We start from the raw sequence: 18,360 nt of genomic DNA, 5'->3' as shown, positions 1-18,360 counted from the left end.
GACAAAGATAAATAGCCTACTTAAACCCAAAATAATTCACTGTGCTCAGCTGGGCCATGCTTGCCTTAAGGTTTCACAAACATTGCTGCTTTATAAATAAAGTTTAACATGAGAAAACTTCTTCTTTTACCCCATAAATTCTGGAAACCCTTTCCTCCAAAGTGTTTCCCATCAGATCAAAAATCATTACTGAGGCATTTCCAATGAAATATCGGATTACGGAAGCAGACGTCGGAGCAGTGTGGATGTTTTTTTTGCAGCGGTAATGGCTCCATTATTTTAATAGAAAAATGTCAAGGGAAAAACAAATTGCACCCTAAACCCATGTGAGGCCTGTATCATCTGATCTGATATACACATAATCAACATGGCCTCAGACTCAGCTCACCTCGCGGCGACACCGTGTTCATCCAAAAGCCACCACAAAGCTCTTAAAGAACACAATTGTCTTCCTCGCTGGAAATGATGCGTGCATTGTGCTTGTTTTGATGTGATTGAATCCACTGCACCCAGACATTGAGAGGTCATCCTTAGCCTCGCTGCAGCATCAGGATATATACAGTATACACAGAGAGAGACATGGGGAGAATAAAGTAAGAGAGCAGCAGGATGAGGCAGTAGAGAGAGGTCACTTTGAGAAGCTGGATGCAAGCACATGCCAAACAGCAACTCTCTCTCTCCCTCTAATCCCCTCTCTGATCCACCGACGCCTGGGCCAATCATTTGAGGACGACCGCAACCCGTGATCACTGGGCCCTAATCTGAGTCCTCGGCCCGTCCGCGGTCCACCTCAGACAGCACCGGCTGGCTGCCAGCAGAGGAGTGGCAGGCTTAGACTTCTCCAGAGAGACAGCTAGAGGTTGTCTCTACATGGATGGGCACTTCGCAGCTCGGCAGGGGCGGGAGGAAGGGGCAACGTAGCAGCTGCTCAGGGCATATGGGCAGAATTCATTAAGTCTGGCTAAATAAGCCAATTGTGGAGGCGGTAAAAAAGTGTGGATTTGTATATCTGATACACAAAAAAAGAGAGAGAGAGGAAGCACTCACAGAATTTGAGGGCCCCACTTAAAAATTCTGCCACACAAATATTCTGAGCACAAATATCCCGCGTGATAGCCTCGTCCTGAGGTATTACTCCTGATGAAGTTGATTCAAGGCCCACCAAATGAAAAAGATTTCATTCTATTTGTGATGGGCAGTGATTGAGCTGTTGGATGCGTAGATTGTGTGCCCTTGAGGACTTTCCTGTGCATCACCAAATGTCACGAGACCGCTCTCTGCCTCAGAAATAAACCTAATCACAATCTGTAAATGTTACAGCTGTTTCCCTAATAGACCCGGCCTGGCTTTGGAGCTCTGCATTTATATTCACACACATGAACCAAAGGCAAAACTGAATGCTGATACACATGATCGCCACATGTTGAAGCCACACGTTACACCAACTGTGATCCCATTTAGAACACAATGCCATTTTAAATTCAGACATGGAGACATCTCCTTTCCATTGTCCTGGCCTGCTGGCTTTAAAGAAAACACACCTCACACTAGCAGCTGCCTTGTTCCTATCTCACATCTATTCCTCTTTATCCAGTAAAAAAGTATAATGTATGCTAATCCCCCAGGTGTCAATAGGAACTCTGTTCAATACATTTGAGATAATAGTGAAGAAGGGGTTGCTCCTATCGAAGAGCTGGAAGATAAAGTCAATGGCACAGTCAATAACAATAAGGTTGTAGGCTTTAATGAGGAATGTTAATTTGAACACAATCAAGTGGATTTCAGCTTAGCTGATTATCAACCTTGGACTTGTATGAGGGTGTTGATAATGCTGTTAGTAGAGTGGGGGCATTTTTATCTGTACCTGCTATTTTCACTTTGCCTTTTGGCTTTTTGAGTTAAAACTAACAAAGAAAAAAGTGAGCGAGTGAACTTAAAAAAAAAAAAACAGGGTAAGGTAACACTGTACTGCTCCATCCACAGATAACTTTATTTATTTATAAAATTTACCAAATGCTGTACACACACTTTATACAAAATAACAGTAACTGAAGTTTGTAAGTTGGTAGCCCTTCTGTGTAGTGGGACGTTCGCCCATCACTCCTACTAGAGCAACTTCATGTCTCAGTTCAAGCATCCTCCTCGTGTTGCAGGCTACACAGCCAGCTCCTCACTCTCTCCTTGATCCCATTCCATCAGCAGCTCCGAGGACACCTCTGTAAACAGATGATCCCATTCCCAGCTCACATCATCCTGCAGAGCAAAAGAGAGACAGAAGAAAAGAAGAATTAGAGAGGCAGAGCGAGACATACCAAGAAAGTGAGTACAGGGAATAGAGGTGGGGGGGAGCAGAGGGTGTTAATGTACACATCATAAATCTTGATTACCTGAGAGACAGACAGCAACCTCCCCTGGTGCTCAAGAAACAGCTGGACAGGCCTTTCGTTGGGAGCTCACAAGCTATATTTACTAAAAATTCACTCACCTCCCTCACCTCCTGCTCGGGTGCTAAAACCTTGGTGAGTAGCTTCAAGTCGATCTCTCCATCCTGAGGAAATAGTGCAGTAAAATTCACTTAGCTTGCATAAACAGAGGTGATGAGAGTTGCCACCTTGAAGAGAAGGCGCAGGAGAACATTGAAGGTATTTTTTAAAAAATAAGGTGTCCTTGACTCACTAAGGTTTGGAATGCAGAATAATTCTTCAGATCATTGTCCAGATCTCTGTAGGTCATTACCCGGTTCACCTGAATACTAACAGAGTGACAGGAAGTCAGGCTTCTGATGCACTTATACTGTAAACAAACTTGTATTTCGGTGAAAACAGCATGTCACAGAGAAAATCCTGCTTTCAGAATACACACAAAGCAAGACTGCAAAGTGGCTTAGATGAGTGTGAAGTTTTCACACACTTAAGCTCTAAGATTTCAAGGAAAGGCCAGAGAGAGCAGGAGATGGTTGCCAAGTGTTAAACACTTCAAATTGAAACCCAGCTGCTTATCTGTGGGTTGGAATTAAGTGGGGGGGCTCTCAAAGTGGCCGGGGCCTAGCAGTGCATGCCAGTCCTACTTACTGCACATTACACGCTACATTGCCCTCGCAATGAGTTCAATGTGGATATTATCTCGCACAGAGAGCAAGCCCCAGCCTAATAACCTCCACCGCTGTCATAGCCTTGCAACATATTCGACACATGTCGACGTGTCTCTCACTGCCCTGTAAATCAAAGGGCCCGGTTAGTAAGGACCCTGGCAAGAGAGTTGCATAAATCACACCCAACTGTTATTTCTCCATTTCAGCCTGATACAGCAAGGCACTCTGCAACAGCATCAATGGAGGCCAGTTAACATGAAAGACACTAGAATAGTCTACTGAGCCACTGCTCTGTGCATGGACAGAGGTTTAAGATCATAGAGTTGGGGCTCTGTAAGTCACACTCTGTGTGTGTGTGTGTGTGTGTGTGTGTGTGTGTGTGTGTGTGTGTGTGTGTGTGTGTGTGTGTGTGTGTGTGTCCAAAGTGATTAAGTGGCTTGAAAGTGTTTACAGTTTAAGGAATTAACTACCATGGTGGAGCAGCAATTTGCATGGTGAGATCTTCTTCTTGCACTTCATCCAGATCAGGAATCGTTGGGATGTCTAAATACACACAATAAAAAAAAGCAGAGTCCATCTGATACATTTGTAGAAGTGGCACATTTAAGAACATCAAATAATCATCAAAAGACCATTTAGCATTCTTACAAATACAAAAACATTGTTTAAATTACTGTAAATTCCCTGTGGACGGCTGCTAGAAGGTTACGTGCCTGTATGCGGCACTTCCTCCCCTCCCTTTTGTGTGCTACATCCACATAAGAGCTGCCCTGTCACAATAGCCATGCGGCCATGAATATTCAGAAGGCAAGGCGGCAGCTCATCCTGCTGTGAGAGGGGTGCTGGCCAGGGGCTCCCCAGAAAGCACCCCCTGCTACCTTAGCATTTGGGCCCTGTCAGTGCCGCCCACCCCCAGGACCTGCGGTGGCCGGTAGGCCGACCTCCATGTCCACTCTGCCACTCCGACTGGAGCGGTATCCAGCCATGTGCACGAGTATTTGCTTGCGGGCCCATCTGTGTGGGGTCGGAAGTCACAGTGCGGCCTGGCAGGGGCTGCGGTGCCAGGAGCCGGCAGCCCGCTGCTCAAACAGTGGGAACCCGCTTTAATTGGCAAAACGCAACAGGACAGAGGATGGCTTCACTCCCAAGAAGGAGAGGGCAAACTTTCACAGCATTTTTCAGATGGACATATCAAGGCAGGGAAATAAGAGAGGGATGATAAGAGTTGTAGAGTAGTCTGGATAGCTGGACATAAGCAGTTAAGAGACACAAAAGTCTCTCCAACTATTTTATAGTGAGTAAGTTGCCGCTTGTTGACAATGATTGTCAGAAAGGTGCCTGTACAGATAACAAACAATATATATTTTCTTTGCATAGTGCAGCAGTTGCAAAAAAAAAAAAAAAGTACAGTACAGGCTTCACAGGTGTCCCAGCTTTGGGTTTGATGTGTCTTTCCTGAAAAGTATTTTTCTGGTGTGGCAGCAAAGTGCACATCCTTATTAGCTCTAGAGCAGAGTGTGGACAGTGACAGAGAAAGAAAGTGGGGGAGTGGAAGCGAGGGAAAAGAGACCTGACAGATAGCGAGAGAAAAAGAGAGCTGGACTGCATGAAGAGGGTTGTCAGTAATCTCTAACCACAGTACTGCACCCTGAGGGGAAAGTCAATAGAGGAGCTAAATAGAGGTGAGGAGATGGAAGTCTGCATCTGATGTGAGGAAATATCTTGGCATCTATGTCACCATTCCTTCAAAATAACCCCTAAAAAAAGAATTTGAGCAAACATAAATTTAGATGTAAGAAGGAGAAAAATATTTAGATTCTGAACATTTTTCTGAGATGGATAAATCCTAAAAAAAACAAGAGTAGACCGGTCAAAACCTTACCCCCCCAAGTTTTGCTGAAGCCCAAAAGCCTCACACTCTGCTGATAACTTATTTCTTTCTCTTTTTTTAATTAAACCAAATTAAAAATGCCATGCTCGTTTAGCCGCTGACAAGATTCATCTGTGTTTCTGATATCCAAATAAATGCGGGCGCAGGTATTTCATATTCATGAGGCCCCGGTGACACTTTGTCCTCTCATTTACAAAGCACAGCGTTCAGCAGAATCCGTCCCCCCTGGACCCCCAATCAAATTTAATGGTCTTAGTGCAATGACATCAAAAAGCTTTGCCATCCAGCTCTGCAAACAGCTTCCTGGGTTGTCTATCTGTCCACACACACACTCTCTTTTTTTCCATTTCAGCGAGTAACGCACTAATAACACACTCCGTGAGAGTTCGACGTGAAGCACGGAAGCATATGCTGTCTATGTGCAAACTCTATTATTAAGTGGAAAAAAAAGGAACAACATTTTTTAAAACGAGCTTCAAATCCAACCTATTACTAGAGGTCAAGTGGGCCATAAAAGCAGCTGCAAACAAGCCAGTGTTTTCTTCCAACACAAAGGGCAACTCCATCAGGACAAGCCTATTCCCCTCAGCATGCACGCATTATCCACGCTGGCTTCCTTCACTCAGCTGGACATGTATCAAGGTGGCTTTTGTCTGGCAGCGAGAGGCCACGCGTATTCTTATTACACGGCCGCGTCCGGCTTCCTCGCTGAAGCATGTAAATATCAAAAGGGGATAATTTGCTGTGAATGTAGACATACTCCCGGCAGGCACATGCCAGTCGGCGACTTTGGCAAACGGGCCGTGTCCTCGCCTCAGTTCGGACCCCTATAATCTAAGCAGGGGTCCAGCCGAATGATTACCTAGCCAGAGAATCCATTTAAAAAGGCTTACGGGACAGCAACAGTCAACACGTCACAGTTTAAGTGGGAGACGGTGAGACAGGAAATAGATGAGTGTCTTTGCGACACTGGTGCTATTTTAAGTGACCAGCAGGAGGCTGTGGGGGCAGCTGATAGGGAGAAGGGAGCAGGGGACTGGGGCTAGCCTTCTCTCCCTCTGTCTCTCTCTGTGCTTGTAGCCAGTGGACATAAGGGATAAGGGTAGGGGACATAATCAAGATCGGAGGGGCTATCTCACTAACCCTCAGCACTGTAATTTCCAATACCCCTGCCTCCAGCTCTGTATTAAGAGGTCTCCCTTCACAGAGTAATAATCTTTCCAGCGGCATTAACTGCAAGAGAACCAAACCTCTGGACCCTTCAATCAACTGCCCATTTTAGCCAGTGTGCTGACAATATATGAGTGCGATCGTGTGTGTATAAATACAATATAGAAGTACATTAATTACATGTATATAAAGAACACTTTCTGAAATGGAAATTCAATATTTATCACTGCCCTGTAACATCATTTATATTTTGGAATATATTTCTACTTTTTAAATTAAGCAACTAAAACACATCAGAAAAATACAACTGAGCAGAATTACCAAGAGTTAATAATAAATAATACAGTTTAAAATCTCTGCATATCATTGTGACAACATATGTACTCTTTAAACTCAGCAGATTCATAAACAAAGAATTAAACAAGAATTCTTGCCATCTTCTAAAGAGTCATTGTACAGTGTACTAGGTATTTTTTTCATCGTCTTATTATTAATCGTAGTAGTATTCTTATTTTATTTCCTAATAAAATGACAATATGGCCGTTTTAACAGAAAAGGTTTTCACTTTGTTCATAAACATGTGCACGTCTCTTAGCATGCATGCCAACTAATATTAACTAAGCCTATTTAACCCTGTTCCCATTACTGCTTTGCACTGCAAAACGCTGCATTTATCTTCAGCAGCACCTTGCTGAAAATTCCTCCATCAGTCCAAACATTGTTTGTGGTGCACACTATTGAGCCCTCGGGTCACTTAGTCAATGCAGCAGTGTTACCACTGGATCTGTATTCAACAGCACCAGTCTGACACTTTGTGTCCATGTGTGTGCATTTTGTGATTAACTGCGTTGTTCTGGCTGATGGTTGGACAACCTCAATCTGGCCAGAGTACTCTCCATCAAATGAGCATATTCCCTCGTCACGCTGATCAAAAGGACCGCGCTCATACTTTCAGTGGTCAAAGTCAGCGTTCTAACACACAAATCCACGCTATATTCAGGGAGAAATATGGTTTGAGCACCAGTGAAAAGCAATGATCTGACCGCCTGCTTATCTGCTCTACTTTCTGAGGATGAATGTGCCGGTGAGGCACTGGAGGGCTCCGCTTTGCCCGTAAGGAGACACAGAGAGTGGGGATTGCAAGGGTGCTCTTACCTCCTTCATCATCTGATCCCTGGGGAGTTTGTGGTCGCAGGCGGCGGCTGTAGAAACAGGAAGTATGAGAGTATGAATTATTTAATGCTTTCAAACCCTATCTTAACAGTCATCATAGGGAGTGAGTGAGTGAGTTGGCTCCTAGACTTTTCTTTGATGATGGGCCTGTTTTTGTTCTTTCTTATGATAGGTAGGGCGCTTGTTCACTTTCCTACAGTCTGAGTCAGACTTTAGAATAACAGCCTCTGACAAAGCTGCTATGAGACACAGTTGTGCTGTCTGGGTTAACACAGCCTGCCTGTCCTAGACAAGATCACCTCTAAGAATTATTTTTTTTAAAACCCAGCTGGAGGCACAGTCTGAATAAGTATTACTAAGACAAGACAATTGTGACAGAAGCACAACCTAAGGGATTTTTCGGCAGAGTAACATCATCACTTTCACACAAAGCCTCTGTCTCACTATAGCCATCCAGGCACCAAGCTCCAGCTGCAATGATGAGTCAAACATACAGGACTATGTCCTCTACCTGCCTCTTCTCATGTGGATGTCTATTCTGGTCACACAATGGTGTGAGGGTGGATGGGGGGGACTAGAATAACAGGCAAACAGCAGTAAAAGTGACGGCAACTCAGTCACGCTGGATTTTAATCATATTAAGTGATTGTTCTTGGAAAGGCAAGGATTAGTTACAACCAAGGACAACTGGGGAAGTAGAGTGCCATTTCCACTTTATGTGAAAAGAACAAAAATTTAAACTGGCCTATTTTTATACAAAAGTGTTAACAGTTATGAAAGTCATCTGACAGCTGAAAGAATAAAATATTGCTCCTACTTACTCTTCGAGGTCCTCAGCTGCAGGTCTTCTCGAAGATCTGTACGTCACCAGAGAAAAATAATTTTCACACAAATTTAATAACACAAACATATTAGATTGCATTTCTTTCGAAATAACAGTAAGCTCCTGGTAGGCATATCTCTTTCATCTGTGTTAGTGGAGTTCCCAGTAGTTGTCTTCTGTTTTCTCAGCCTATAATAATAGTCTAACAGCCTCAGCAACTATTTACAGACTTCTCTCCATTTATTTTCACTCAGTATGAAAAGACGCACATTGACACACCAAAAATGCAGCATTATTAATATGCAAAGCATATAATCACACAAATGCAGAAATAAAACAGAACATTGTAAGTTATGTGTATTTTTTAAAGCATACCCCAAAAATGTTTTTCAATATAATTTTTAATCTTCCTTCGTAGAGCTAAATACATTTGTTGGTTCTCCTGGTTGAGTAGTGACCCCTAGTGGTTTTAAAGGTGATTCAATCAGCCTTTCACTTCTTTATTCTTTTAATACTTTAGCATGTCCTAAACTCAAGAGCACAAGCAGCTATTATGTGCAGATCGATACGAAGCTCAAACTTAAATCCATAAATAAATCCTTTTGTATTTTAATCTAGAACAAGTATTAAGAGGTTCTTATTAAAATAAATCTGTCCCAACATTGGGACAATAACGACACTGGCAACAAATAAGAACATTTTTTCGTAGCTTGTTTTTCAAAGGTAATATCTTATCATCATTTTTCACCATAAGGATTTCATTTCCTGTTGATCTGCCTGAGGTTAATTAAATTTTTTTGGTGTTTTTCCTTGTTGAAGTTATGGGTCTAAGTTCATAGGATGATGTGGTATGTTTTTTTTAAATCACAGATCACGAAACCTGTGAATCCAAAGTGCAGCTTTAATAACGTAATGAAATTGACTGGACTATAACTTCAGGTAGTTCAGAGAAACTTTCAAGTACAAGAAAATAAATCCATATCAAGTCTTATATCTTATATTATATTGTTATGAGTAGCGTTAATAATCTTTTTTTCCAATAAGAAAAATTATCTTAAACACTTCATCTTGCCAGTTCTCTGCTCATTTACTGCTTTGTCCATCTTTTGCACGCTATCTGCGGCCAAACCAGCCGATCTGAAGCCAGCAGAGTCCAATCAGGCGAGCGAGAGAGGAGCTGAGGGAGCCTACCTGCCTGCCCTTGGATGGTGTCCTGTCTGCGGGGCGGGGGTGGCGACACTTAAGACACATTACAGGCCCCTTGATTAAGACTCATGTAAGGCAAAGCGATAGACATGGTAAAACTGTCTGGAAAAAGTTGTTAGGGATAAAATATATTGTGACAACCTGGTTTCAAAGGTTCATCAATAAACTGACAGATCATTTAGTGTCAATTAGAAGTGATAGATCGACAAATCCTGGGATTTCTGCGCTGGGATTAGTGGGAGGAGGGCGGTGGTGATTGAGCATGAGGGGTGACATTGAAGGGAAAAGTCCTTGCTGGTTCCAGGGGGGACCATTACTTACTTTGTTTCAGAGAGGATCAATGCACGTGCAAACCCCTTTTACACCTCCTGTATTTCAATCACTTTGAGACCGGGAATCAAGCGGGGGCTACGCAAAAGCGGAGAAGCGACACGCTGACCTTCTGCGAGAAAGGAAAGATCTATTGAGTTTGCTGTTCTCCCTGCTTGCACTAACGGTGCAGCAAACTACGCAAATAAATACAATTGACTCAGCCTGTTCACTTCAATGCATCTCCTGTGCTCCCACTTCCACTGACCGAACAAAAGAAGCGCAACGGCAGTTGGAAGAACAAACTGTTCTACAGTGTATTAAAACATCTCATATTGAGTCAGTGAAGGAGAATATTACGATTTAGATGTGTTAGTCTGAGACGAAGCCTTTTGGCAAACACCTTCCATCTGTTCAACATATTTCATGAATTCTCCATGTTGTGATCCTTGTGTAAAGAGCAGACTGCAGTGGTAAGGGGTGATTAAGTGGCTTGAACCCCCATGATGAAGTGGCTAGCTGACTAACAGTGCCCTCCTGTGGCTGATGCATTAACCATGTCAATTACCGCCTTGCTCACAGATGAAGACGAATGGAGAGTTGCCTGCTCAGACAGGCTTCCTCTAACCTTGTTGATTCACAGCCCGAGTGCCAAATATGCACTGATAAATAAGCTCATTCAACAGCATGAGAGTTCATTAATAACACATAAAACAAGACCACGGCTTGGAGTCCCAGCTTAGTTTCATTGTAGTCGCAAGACATGGAGGGGGCAAACGTGAAAATACGTACTTGGCAGAACCAGATCCAGAGCTGTCCTCTGCCCAGCCGCCCTGCCGCCGGGCTGGTTTAGGAGGAGGGCCCTGTAAGGAGGAAGAACTTCAGTAAGAGCTTCACTGAATGTCTACTCACCCACACTCACGATAAGTAAATAAATATGAAAGCATTCAAACTCCTATGAGGCTTTAGTCTTGGAAAATATAGCACAGAAGCGGCACGTTTTCATTAGATGTTGGGGTAAATTTGTTTAGAATCAGTGGCCTCGTGTTAAATACATATTTGATAAATAGGTACTCCAAAATTGAAGCATTAATCCAAAAATTGATAAGAAAAAGAAAAAAGAAACTGTCTTGTTAAGGTATGCTGATCGAACCACCTGTGGAGTAAACAACATTCCTGATCTGCTGAGCAAAGGATCGTCTACTGCAGCGGTCCCCAACCTTTTTTGCGCCACAGACCGGTTTATGTCCAACAATATTTTCACGGGCCGTCCATTAAGGTGTCGCGGATAAATACAACAAAATAAATCCAGTAACGGTACCAAAAAATAAGATTTATTCATAACACACGGGAAAACACCCAGGGAAACCGAGTTAACAATAAAAATGATAAAAAAAATAAATTAATAGAATAGAATAGAATAGAATGCCTTTATTGTCATTATACAGCTGTACAATGAGATACAGAGCATCTCCTACTCAGTGTAAACATGTTGGGGGGGGTACAGTTCTGCAGCGCTATATACATATGGACAGTATTAACATAGGGAAGAAGATGTGTATATATATATATATATATAAAATGTACAATTTACAAATCGTAAACAATATGTAATAAATAGTGTTATGTATGTACAGTTGAGTTATTGCACATGGAATTGGTATAAATAGTGGTGGTCCATAGAGGAAGTGGGAAGTGGGGGGCTGTGTTATCGGTGCATGTGTGAGTTCAGGGTGGTTATCGCTTTGGGGAAGAAGCTGTTTTTGAGTCTGTGGGTTTTAGTGTTGATGCACCTGTAGCGCTTCCCTGAGGGAAGCAGGCTGAACATGTTGAAACCAGGGTGGGAGCTGTCCTTGATAATGTTTGCTGCTCTGCTGAGGCAGCGGGAGGAATAAATGTCCATCAGGGAGGGAGAGGGCAGCCGATGATCTTTTGTGCTGTCTTGACCACACTCTGAAGCCTCGCTCTATCTGCCTTGGTGCAGCTGCCGTACCATACCGTGATGCAGTAGGTTAGCAGGCTCTCAATGGACGAGCGGTAGAAGGTCAGCAGCAGGTTGGAGTTCAGCTTGTACTTCCTGAGGACTCTCAGGAAGTGCAGCCGCTGTTGGGCCTTCTTGATGACCGCTGAGATGTTTTCCGTCCAGGAGATGTCAGCAGAGATGAGGACACCAAGGAACCGGAAGGTGTGGACCCTCTCCACACACTCCCGTTGATGTAGAGGGGACCAAGTCAGTGCTGTGTCTCCTGAAGTCAACAATGAGCTCTTTGGTTTTCTTGGTGTTCAGTGCCAGGTTGTTTTCTGAACACCATGCTGCCAACTTCAGGACTTCCTCTCTGTACTCTGCCTCGTCTCCCTTCGAGATGAGTCCGACTACCGTGGTGTCATCAGCAAACTTGATGATGAGAGTGTTGTTGTGGGCCGGACTGCAGTCGTGGGTGTAGAGAGAATACAGGAGGGGGCTCAGCACACAGCCCTGTGGGGAGCCGGTGCTCAGTGTGCGAGTGGAGGAGAGATGAGGGCCGAGTCTTACAGTCTGGGGCCGGTTTGTGAGAAAGTCCTTTATCCAGGCACATGTGAGAGGAGGGAGGCCAAGAGTGACCAGTTTGTTGATGAGGATGTCCGGGATGATAGTATTAAAGGCTGAGCTGTAGTCCACGAAGAGCATTCGGACGTAGCTCTGCCGCTGCTCTAGGTGACTCAGCACAGCGTGGAGGGCTGTGGCGATGGCGTCTTCTGTGGATCTGTTTGCGCGGTATGCAAACTGGTGGGGGTCGAATTCTGGGGGCAGGTAGTCCTTGATGTGCTGAAGGACTAGTCTCTCGAAGCATTTCATGATTACCGGTGTGAGGGCCACAGGGCGGTAATCATTCAGGCTGGTGATGGGAGACTTCTTCGGCACTGGGATGATTGTGGCTGATTTTAGACAGGATGGGATGGCTGCCTGATCCAGTGATAGGTTGAAGAGTCTGGTGAAGATGAGGGTGAGCTGGTGTGCGCATGCTCTTAGTACCTTGCCAGGTACTCCGTCTGGACCGGCCGCCTTTCTGGGGTTCACTGCTAGGAGCACACGTCTGACATCGTAAAAAACCGAAACCATGAATTTCACACCCGAGCCTCAACTCTCGAGGCCCGGTACCAAACAACTCACGGACAGATACCGGTTCATGGCCCAAGGATTGGGGACCGCTGGTCTACTGCATGTGCACTAAATAGTTTAGTTTATTATAGTTTTCAGTAGTAACCATTTGAAGCATTAGAACGTATAGAGCAGAGTGTGGGAATTAAGTCTGACCCTAAAACTGAGCCAGAGGGGAAAAAAATGACCTCCCACTCTGTCTACTTCTTTGATTCTGAAAATAGTAAACGGAGTAAGCATCTTGATCCTGAGACCGGGACCCTGAGGCCAGCGTTTGAATGAATAAATTCCTCAGCGCGCACAAGGGTGGGCACTAGACAAATGAATTAGGGAAAAAGAGGGACAACATTTCTCATTACTAAATTGGGTCTGCAGAGGACAAAGTGTTCGTGAAGAATTTCTTTCATTTATGATGAAAGAGGAAATAATCTTTCATGGCTGGTTCCTTTACTGAAGCCATTTATAAATCTGAATGTCACCATTAAGCAGGGCAGAGGGAGGGGGAGCCCACTCTGCTCCACTGTATATTACCATTAATCGAGAGAGCTGAGGCTGAACGAGCTCCCTCAACTTTGTGCAATTAGTAACTGTCTCTTTAATAGGAACAAAAAAGGGATTACAATTATGGAGGCTTTTTTAGAGCAGCATTTAAACATTTTTTTCACATGACGTGAAATCTCTTTGATGTTTCATATGTGGCATTTCAACAATGGACAATTTTCATAAGGGATGAGATAATAAGGTCAAGTGCATCCTGTGTGCAATAAATGTATCCTGTGGCAGTTATTTCACTCAACAAAAATGGGGAGGACCAAAATAGTCCTGAGAAACAAAACAAAAACTGCGAGCATCCAATTCCTCATGACCAAATATGAAGCTCACAGCTGTAGTAAAATAGTTATGGCTATTACGGCAATTAGCTTAGCCCTTAAGGTTTCTAATTTGGGATTCTATGACGGTCTCTAGGGCGAGGAACTTGTAGTGACCGAACTCTATGAGCCCATAAAAGCAATGAGTCTTTGTTTAAAAGGATGTCAGGAATGTGACCAATCAGTTGGGTATTTCAGGCAGAAGAGAACGGGTTTGATAAACGAAGACTGCAAAAACGCCACCCAGTCGCACGGCACTCTGGAAAAATGTACTGCATGTGCACAGCAGGTCAGAGAGGGCGCGAGAATACCAGTTCATACATTAGGAAAGTTGGCCTAATTTGGGAAGATTAGCCTAAAGCAAGAGCATTGCTGGAATATTTGCTCTGGGAATGCTGGCTGGTTTACAGTTTGCCAATCCAGGAGATGTGACCGATCCTATAAATGCCAACGACAGTGAAGTGATTTGTTGTATTTCAACTGTCACTTAAGATCTGTCTTCTTATGATTACATGCAACATGATTCAAGGGCAACAAGAAGCAAACTTTACAATGAAAACTGGGCCATGACTTGAAGTGATTCATGTAAAAAAGGCACTTGTAGAAAGAGAGGATTTATCAGTTGCTGGTAGATACTAAATAAGCCAACTGAAGACGACTACAATGTTTTGTGACTCACAAGGTTAAAAGGATTTAGAGTTTATATGAAGTAACACTTCAAACCCTTAATGCAACACATAAGATCCAACATATACAGGCCAACAAATAAAGAGCAGCTATTCTGAGTTTTCTGGAGCACTTTAAAACCTGCTAAAGTAGAAAAACAGCAACTCAAACATCTCATCACCTGCATTATGCACTCCAATCAAACTTTATACCATGTGTGTCAAGCTGGCTCTTCGAGGTGAGCTGTAATTTAAGTCCTATCAAATCTAATCAGATGAACTGAAGTAAACAACTTCATGATAAAAGAAATGTAAGATAACCGGAAATGGTATAAAGTTGATAAGCTGAGCATTAGGACTAGAAGCCATGCAAAGTCATCGCTTAATTCATGCTACCTACCTCATCATCATCCTGTAATTCATGTATGAGACAAGACCAAAATGCATATTTATGACCTTGTAAATGAATGTTATAACATGCAGAGGTTTATTATCACATGATTGCATACCTCTCCTGCTGAAGCAGAGGTGGAGGACTTCCTTATGTGACGAGTCTCTTCAAACGATGACTGGTGTGCCGCAGGACGAGCTCTTCGTCCAGACTTGGCAACCTGGGAAATGTGTTTAATTTCAACATATAAAACCACTGTATGTGACAGACATTGGCACAGTTATTTGTGGTTTACAAAATAATTTGTGGTTTTAATTTCCTTTAACTGTCACATTAAATGTTTTCTGAAAATGGGATGGGAATCAAGAACAGGTTCCAGTTAAAAGGAGGTTCCAAACGGTCTAATTCTCTGGAAACTTCTGCATCCAACCTTATCAATTCCTGGCATGTTTTCTTTTTTCCAACAGCTGCACATTGCTAAACAATGACGTCAAACTCATGGAAGTGGAGCTTTTGTACACCTGAGTCATTTGTTTTCCACTCATGCACACATGTAGAGATTTTAAAGATTTGAAATGATGTCAAAAATCTGAAATAGCTGTTTGCTTGTTTTTTTCACAATAACTTCAGAATATTTTACGAAGCCATGAAAACTTTTACCTCCATACTATGAAAACGTCCGGTGGGTCAGTGGTGTAGTGTTTTCAACATTCCCCTAACATCCTGGGAAAAGACACAACCCAGCCTCAGACAGTCATAAGATAAGGATAAATTGGAGGGTTGTGTCAGAAAGGACCGTTTTTTGTAAACTCTGTGCCATATCCCATATGTGGATCCATTCGCTGTAGTACCCACTGGGAATAACCGAGCAGCTAGAAGTACTACACCACTATGAACATTTTACAGGCCCTAGGAGCAAGAAAGCAGGAGAAGGTCAAAATTTGGCCAGTGTGGATTATGTACCAATTTGCAATCTACTAATATCTAGTGGTGAGATTTTAAAACACTGTACCTTTAAGCTCTTTTAAAAACAGCGCCCACTCCAAATGTTACAATTGGAAACCAAAATATTATTTTGGTTCAGCATGACATGATTTCTACAACTTTGAGCATCAATATCTTTCCACAGATCACTGTTTAAATAGCAAAACTCCATCAATGTAATGTCTATGATGTAAAGTAACAGAAACAAAGATAGATTTTTTTTTTTTTACCTACATTCTGATACCAGGCTCATCTTCTAGCCATAATTCTTTCGGTTTCAACATAATCATTTCTTAACACCCCCGTTTAATCTGTTAAAGAAATTAAAACCATGACAATACTGAGTGAAAGACAACTATGAACGGGTGTGGTTTGCATAGCTGCAGAACAAAAACAAGATTTTGGTTTTAGATTGTGAAACTTGGAATGGGTACAAGTGATGTGGCTACAGTTTTTAAAATTGTTTTTCAGCCATGAAAATCGTAAGTGGCTAGCTTCAGATATGTAACAGAGTATGATGGCTCAAACTGCTAGAAAAAAATTAGGAAATAAAAAAGCGTCAAATCTCAACCCACTCCTTTGTACTTCAAGGACCTGTAACTTGGAAAACATTTACAGCATATAGGCAGAATTTTGCATGGCTTCAATAAATAAACTAAAGTTATTAAAACAAAAACAAAACATCTGATTCTGAGGGGTTCAGGAGGGAGACACCCATTTTCCATGGAGTGACCCATGAAGCTTACATGTTGGAGGAATTAAAAAAAAGTAGATTCACAAAGAATATCACCTATATGATTAATAAAAAATTGGATTTACTATCAACAAAAACTTATCAATATCTACATTAGTTCAAAGACACCTAGTATAAATCGAATGAAACATTGTCTTTTTGCCAACTAAAAGTGGTTGGTCTTATTTCAGATTTGAAGTCATGTTTTCTGTGTAGTCTATAGAAATGTGAACGTGTGTGAACCACAAGCACCAACAAAAAGAGATGACTGTATCCCCGAAACATTATCAGGACAGCAGGCATTCTTGCCTTTTATGGAGAAAGTTGGTAGCAGTGGGACCACAGTATGCATGTTTCCTGTACGTTTTCTGAGGGAGTAATGCTAGACACAGAACCAGGTCAGAGTTTACACGAAGCTACCAAAACACTCAGCTATGCTTGTGGGGGAAATTACAGCTAGCATCATCTGTGGCTAACCCAGAAGTTAAAGTCAGCTGAATATGCAGATAACCCTTCCCGCTGCCAGTGCTCAAAAACAGCGAATGACGATGATAATGAGCAGGTAACTGATAGGTTAAACTGGCATATCATTTACTGACTGGCTATTACTGAAGCTCGCATTAGCGAAACAGAAAGCTAATTAGCTAACTAGCATCGCTGCACCGTTATACAGTGCCCTCAACTCATCCAGAATAGCTCAGAATTAATGCTACTTTCCTCCCATTACCTTGCTATGTGCATTTTAATGATATAACAACCTACTTACATTTCTTGCCATTCCACCATTGCCTTGTTGGAAATTATCGTCCATTTTTTTCCTTCTACCAGCTAGTTCACCTTCTTCCTGGATACCACCAGGCGTCACACAGCAACGCTCTCCATGGTAACGCAAATCAGGAGGAAAGTGCCTTTGGACCGCCCCAAATATCGTTAGTAAGTAAACAAACAAACAAATAAATAGATGCGTGTATTGATATTGATAGGGAATCTGCTATAACGCCCATGCTGCTCGTTTGTATGTGAGTACGAATATTAGCTAATGATAACAATGTTTCCTTGTTCTACTGGAGTTCCCCAGACATTACTGTTGAATAAATAAGACGCCTACTCCGAACATTTGCCCCATTTTTCTTTCTGATTTAATGGTGAGTCAACAGATAATTATGGTGTGTCCAAAAATAAAAAAAAAAAAAAAAAAATCCTTGGATAATTACGTCCGGAAATACAAACAAACAGGCAAAAATATACATATATATATATTTTAAACTCATAATATGAATTCATTTTTTAAGAGTAAAAATTACATTTGCTGAAGAAAAACAGGAGGTATTGTTGTCGCTTTTTATTTTATATTTATGTTGTTTGTTTCTTTGTTTTGTTGTTGTTGTTTTCTAAATGGATAAAGTGATACTCTTGTTCTGAGCGCAAAATATCTAATTTGAGAAAGCAGGTAAAAAATAAAGATGAAATCAAATTGTACCTTCAATTCCCTGCGTGGTCCGCGAGATGTCGCTGTCTCCTTTCATTATGATACTGGGGAGGCGCTGAACGGTAGCAGCCTGCAGAGGACCGCGTGCTGCTGGCTTGCGCACCCTCAGAAGTTCTGCATGTTAACTTTGAACTTTACTTCATTAGCACTTTATTTTGCCCACGATTAAAAAATATTCAGCACGTAAACCTCTCCAGGTTTAGATTTTTAAACTGCTAGGAGCGCGCGTGGGGCACACAACAGAACGTGACTTAATTTCAGCCACATCCATAAAATGCAGCTATTTACTTGACAAACTATTGCAACCCTTCTCTCTTGCGAAATCTTATTGCCCAATGTTACGCTGCGTATGATTCAAACACTGTTTGGCAGCATGAAATTCAAAGTCTTATTTATCTTACTACGGAGTGGGACCGAGCACATTGTC

At 42.4% G+C, this 18,360-nt stretch overlaps 1 protein-coding gene across 3 annotated transcripts; it reads right to left on the bottom strand.

Moving 5' to 3' along the window:
• Positions 1–1,953: 1,953 nt before the first annotated feature.
• Positions 1,954–18,276, bottom strand: LOC120432741 (intraflagellar transport protein 43 homolog A). 3 transcript variants are annotated; one of them, XM_039603201.1, is made up of 10 exons: positions 17,925–18,276; positions 17,211–17,352; positions 14,846–14,947; positions 10,456–10,526; positions 8,147–8,182; positions 7,308–7,354; positions 3,562–3,634; positions 2,677–2,752; positions 2,486–2,548; positions 1,954–2,253 (listed from the first exon to the last, which is right to left on the bottom strand). In XM_039603201.1, exons 2-10 carry the CDS (start codon positions 17,253–17,255, stop codon positions 2,155–2,157), a joined length of 612 nt encoding a protein of 203 aa, XP_039459135.1. In that variant the 5' UTR covers positions 17,256–17,352; positions 17,925–18,276; the 3' UTR covers positions 1,954–2,154. The 3 variants fall into 3 exon arrangements, with proteins under 3 accessions (XP_039459135.1, XP_039459137.1, XP_039459134.1); XM_039603203.1 differs by lacking the exon at positions 17,925–18,276 and adding an exon at positions 15,388–15,450 and having other exon boundaries at positions 2,388–2,548; positions 17,211–17,364; XM_039603200.1 differs by lacking the exon at positions 17,925–18,276 and having other exon boundaries at positions 2,388–2,548; positions 17,211–17,338.
• Between the last annotated feature and the right edge of the window lie 84 nt (positions 18,277–18,360).

The sequence above is a fragment of the Oreochromis aureus genome, linkage group 19, assembly GCF_013358895.1.
Source record: "Oreochromis aureus strain Israel breed Guangdong linkage group 19, ZZ_aureus, whole genome shotgun sequence".
Lineage (NCBI taxonomy): Eukaryota > Metazoa > Chordata > Actinopteri > Cichliformes > Cichlidae > Oreochromis > Oreochromis aureus.
This window is presented reverse-complemented; position numbering and strand designations above follow the sequence as displayed.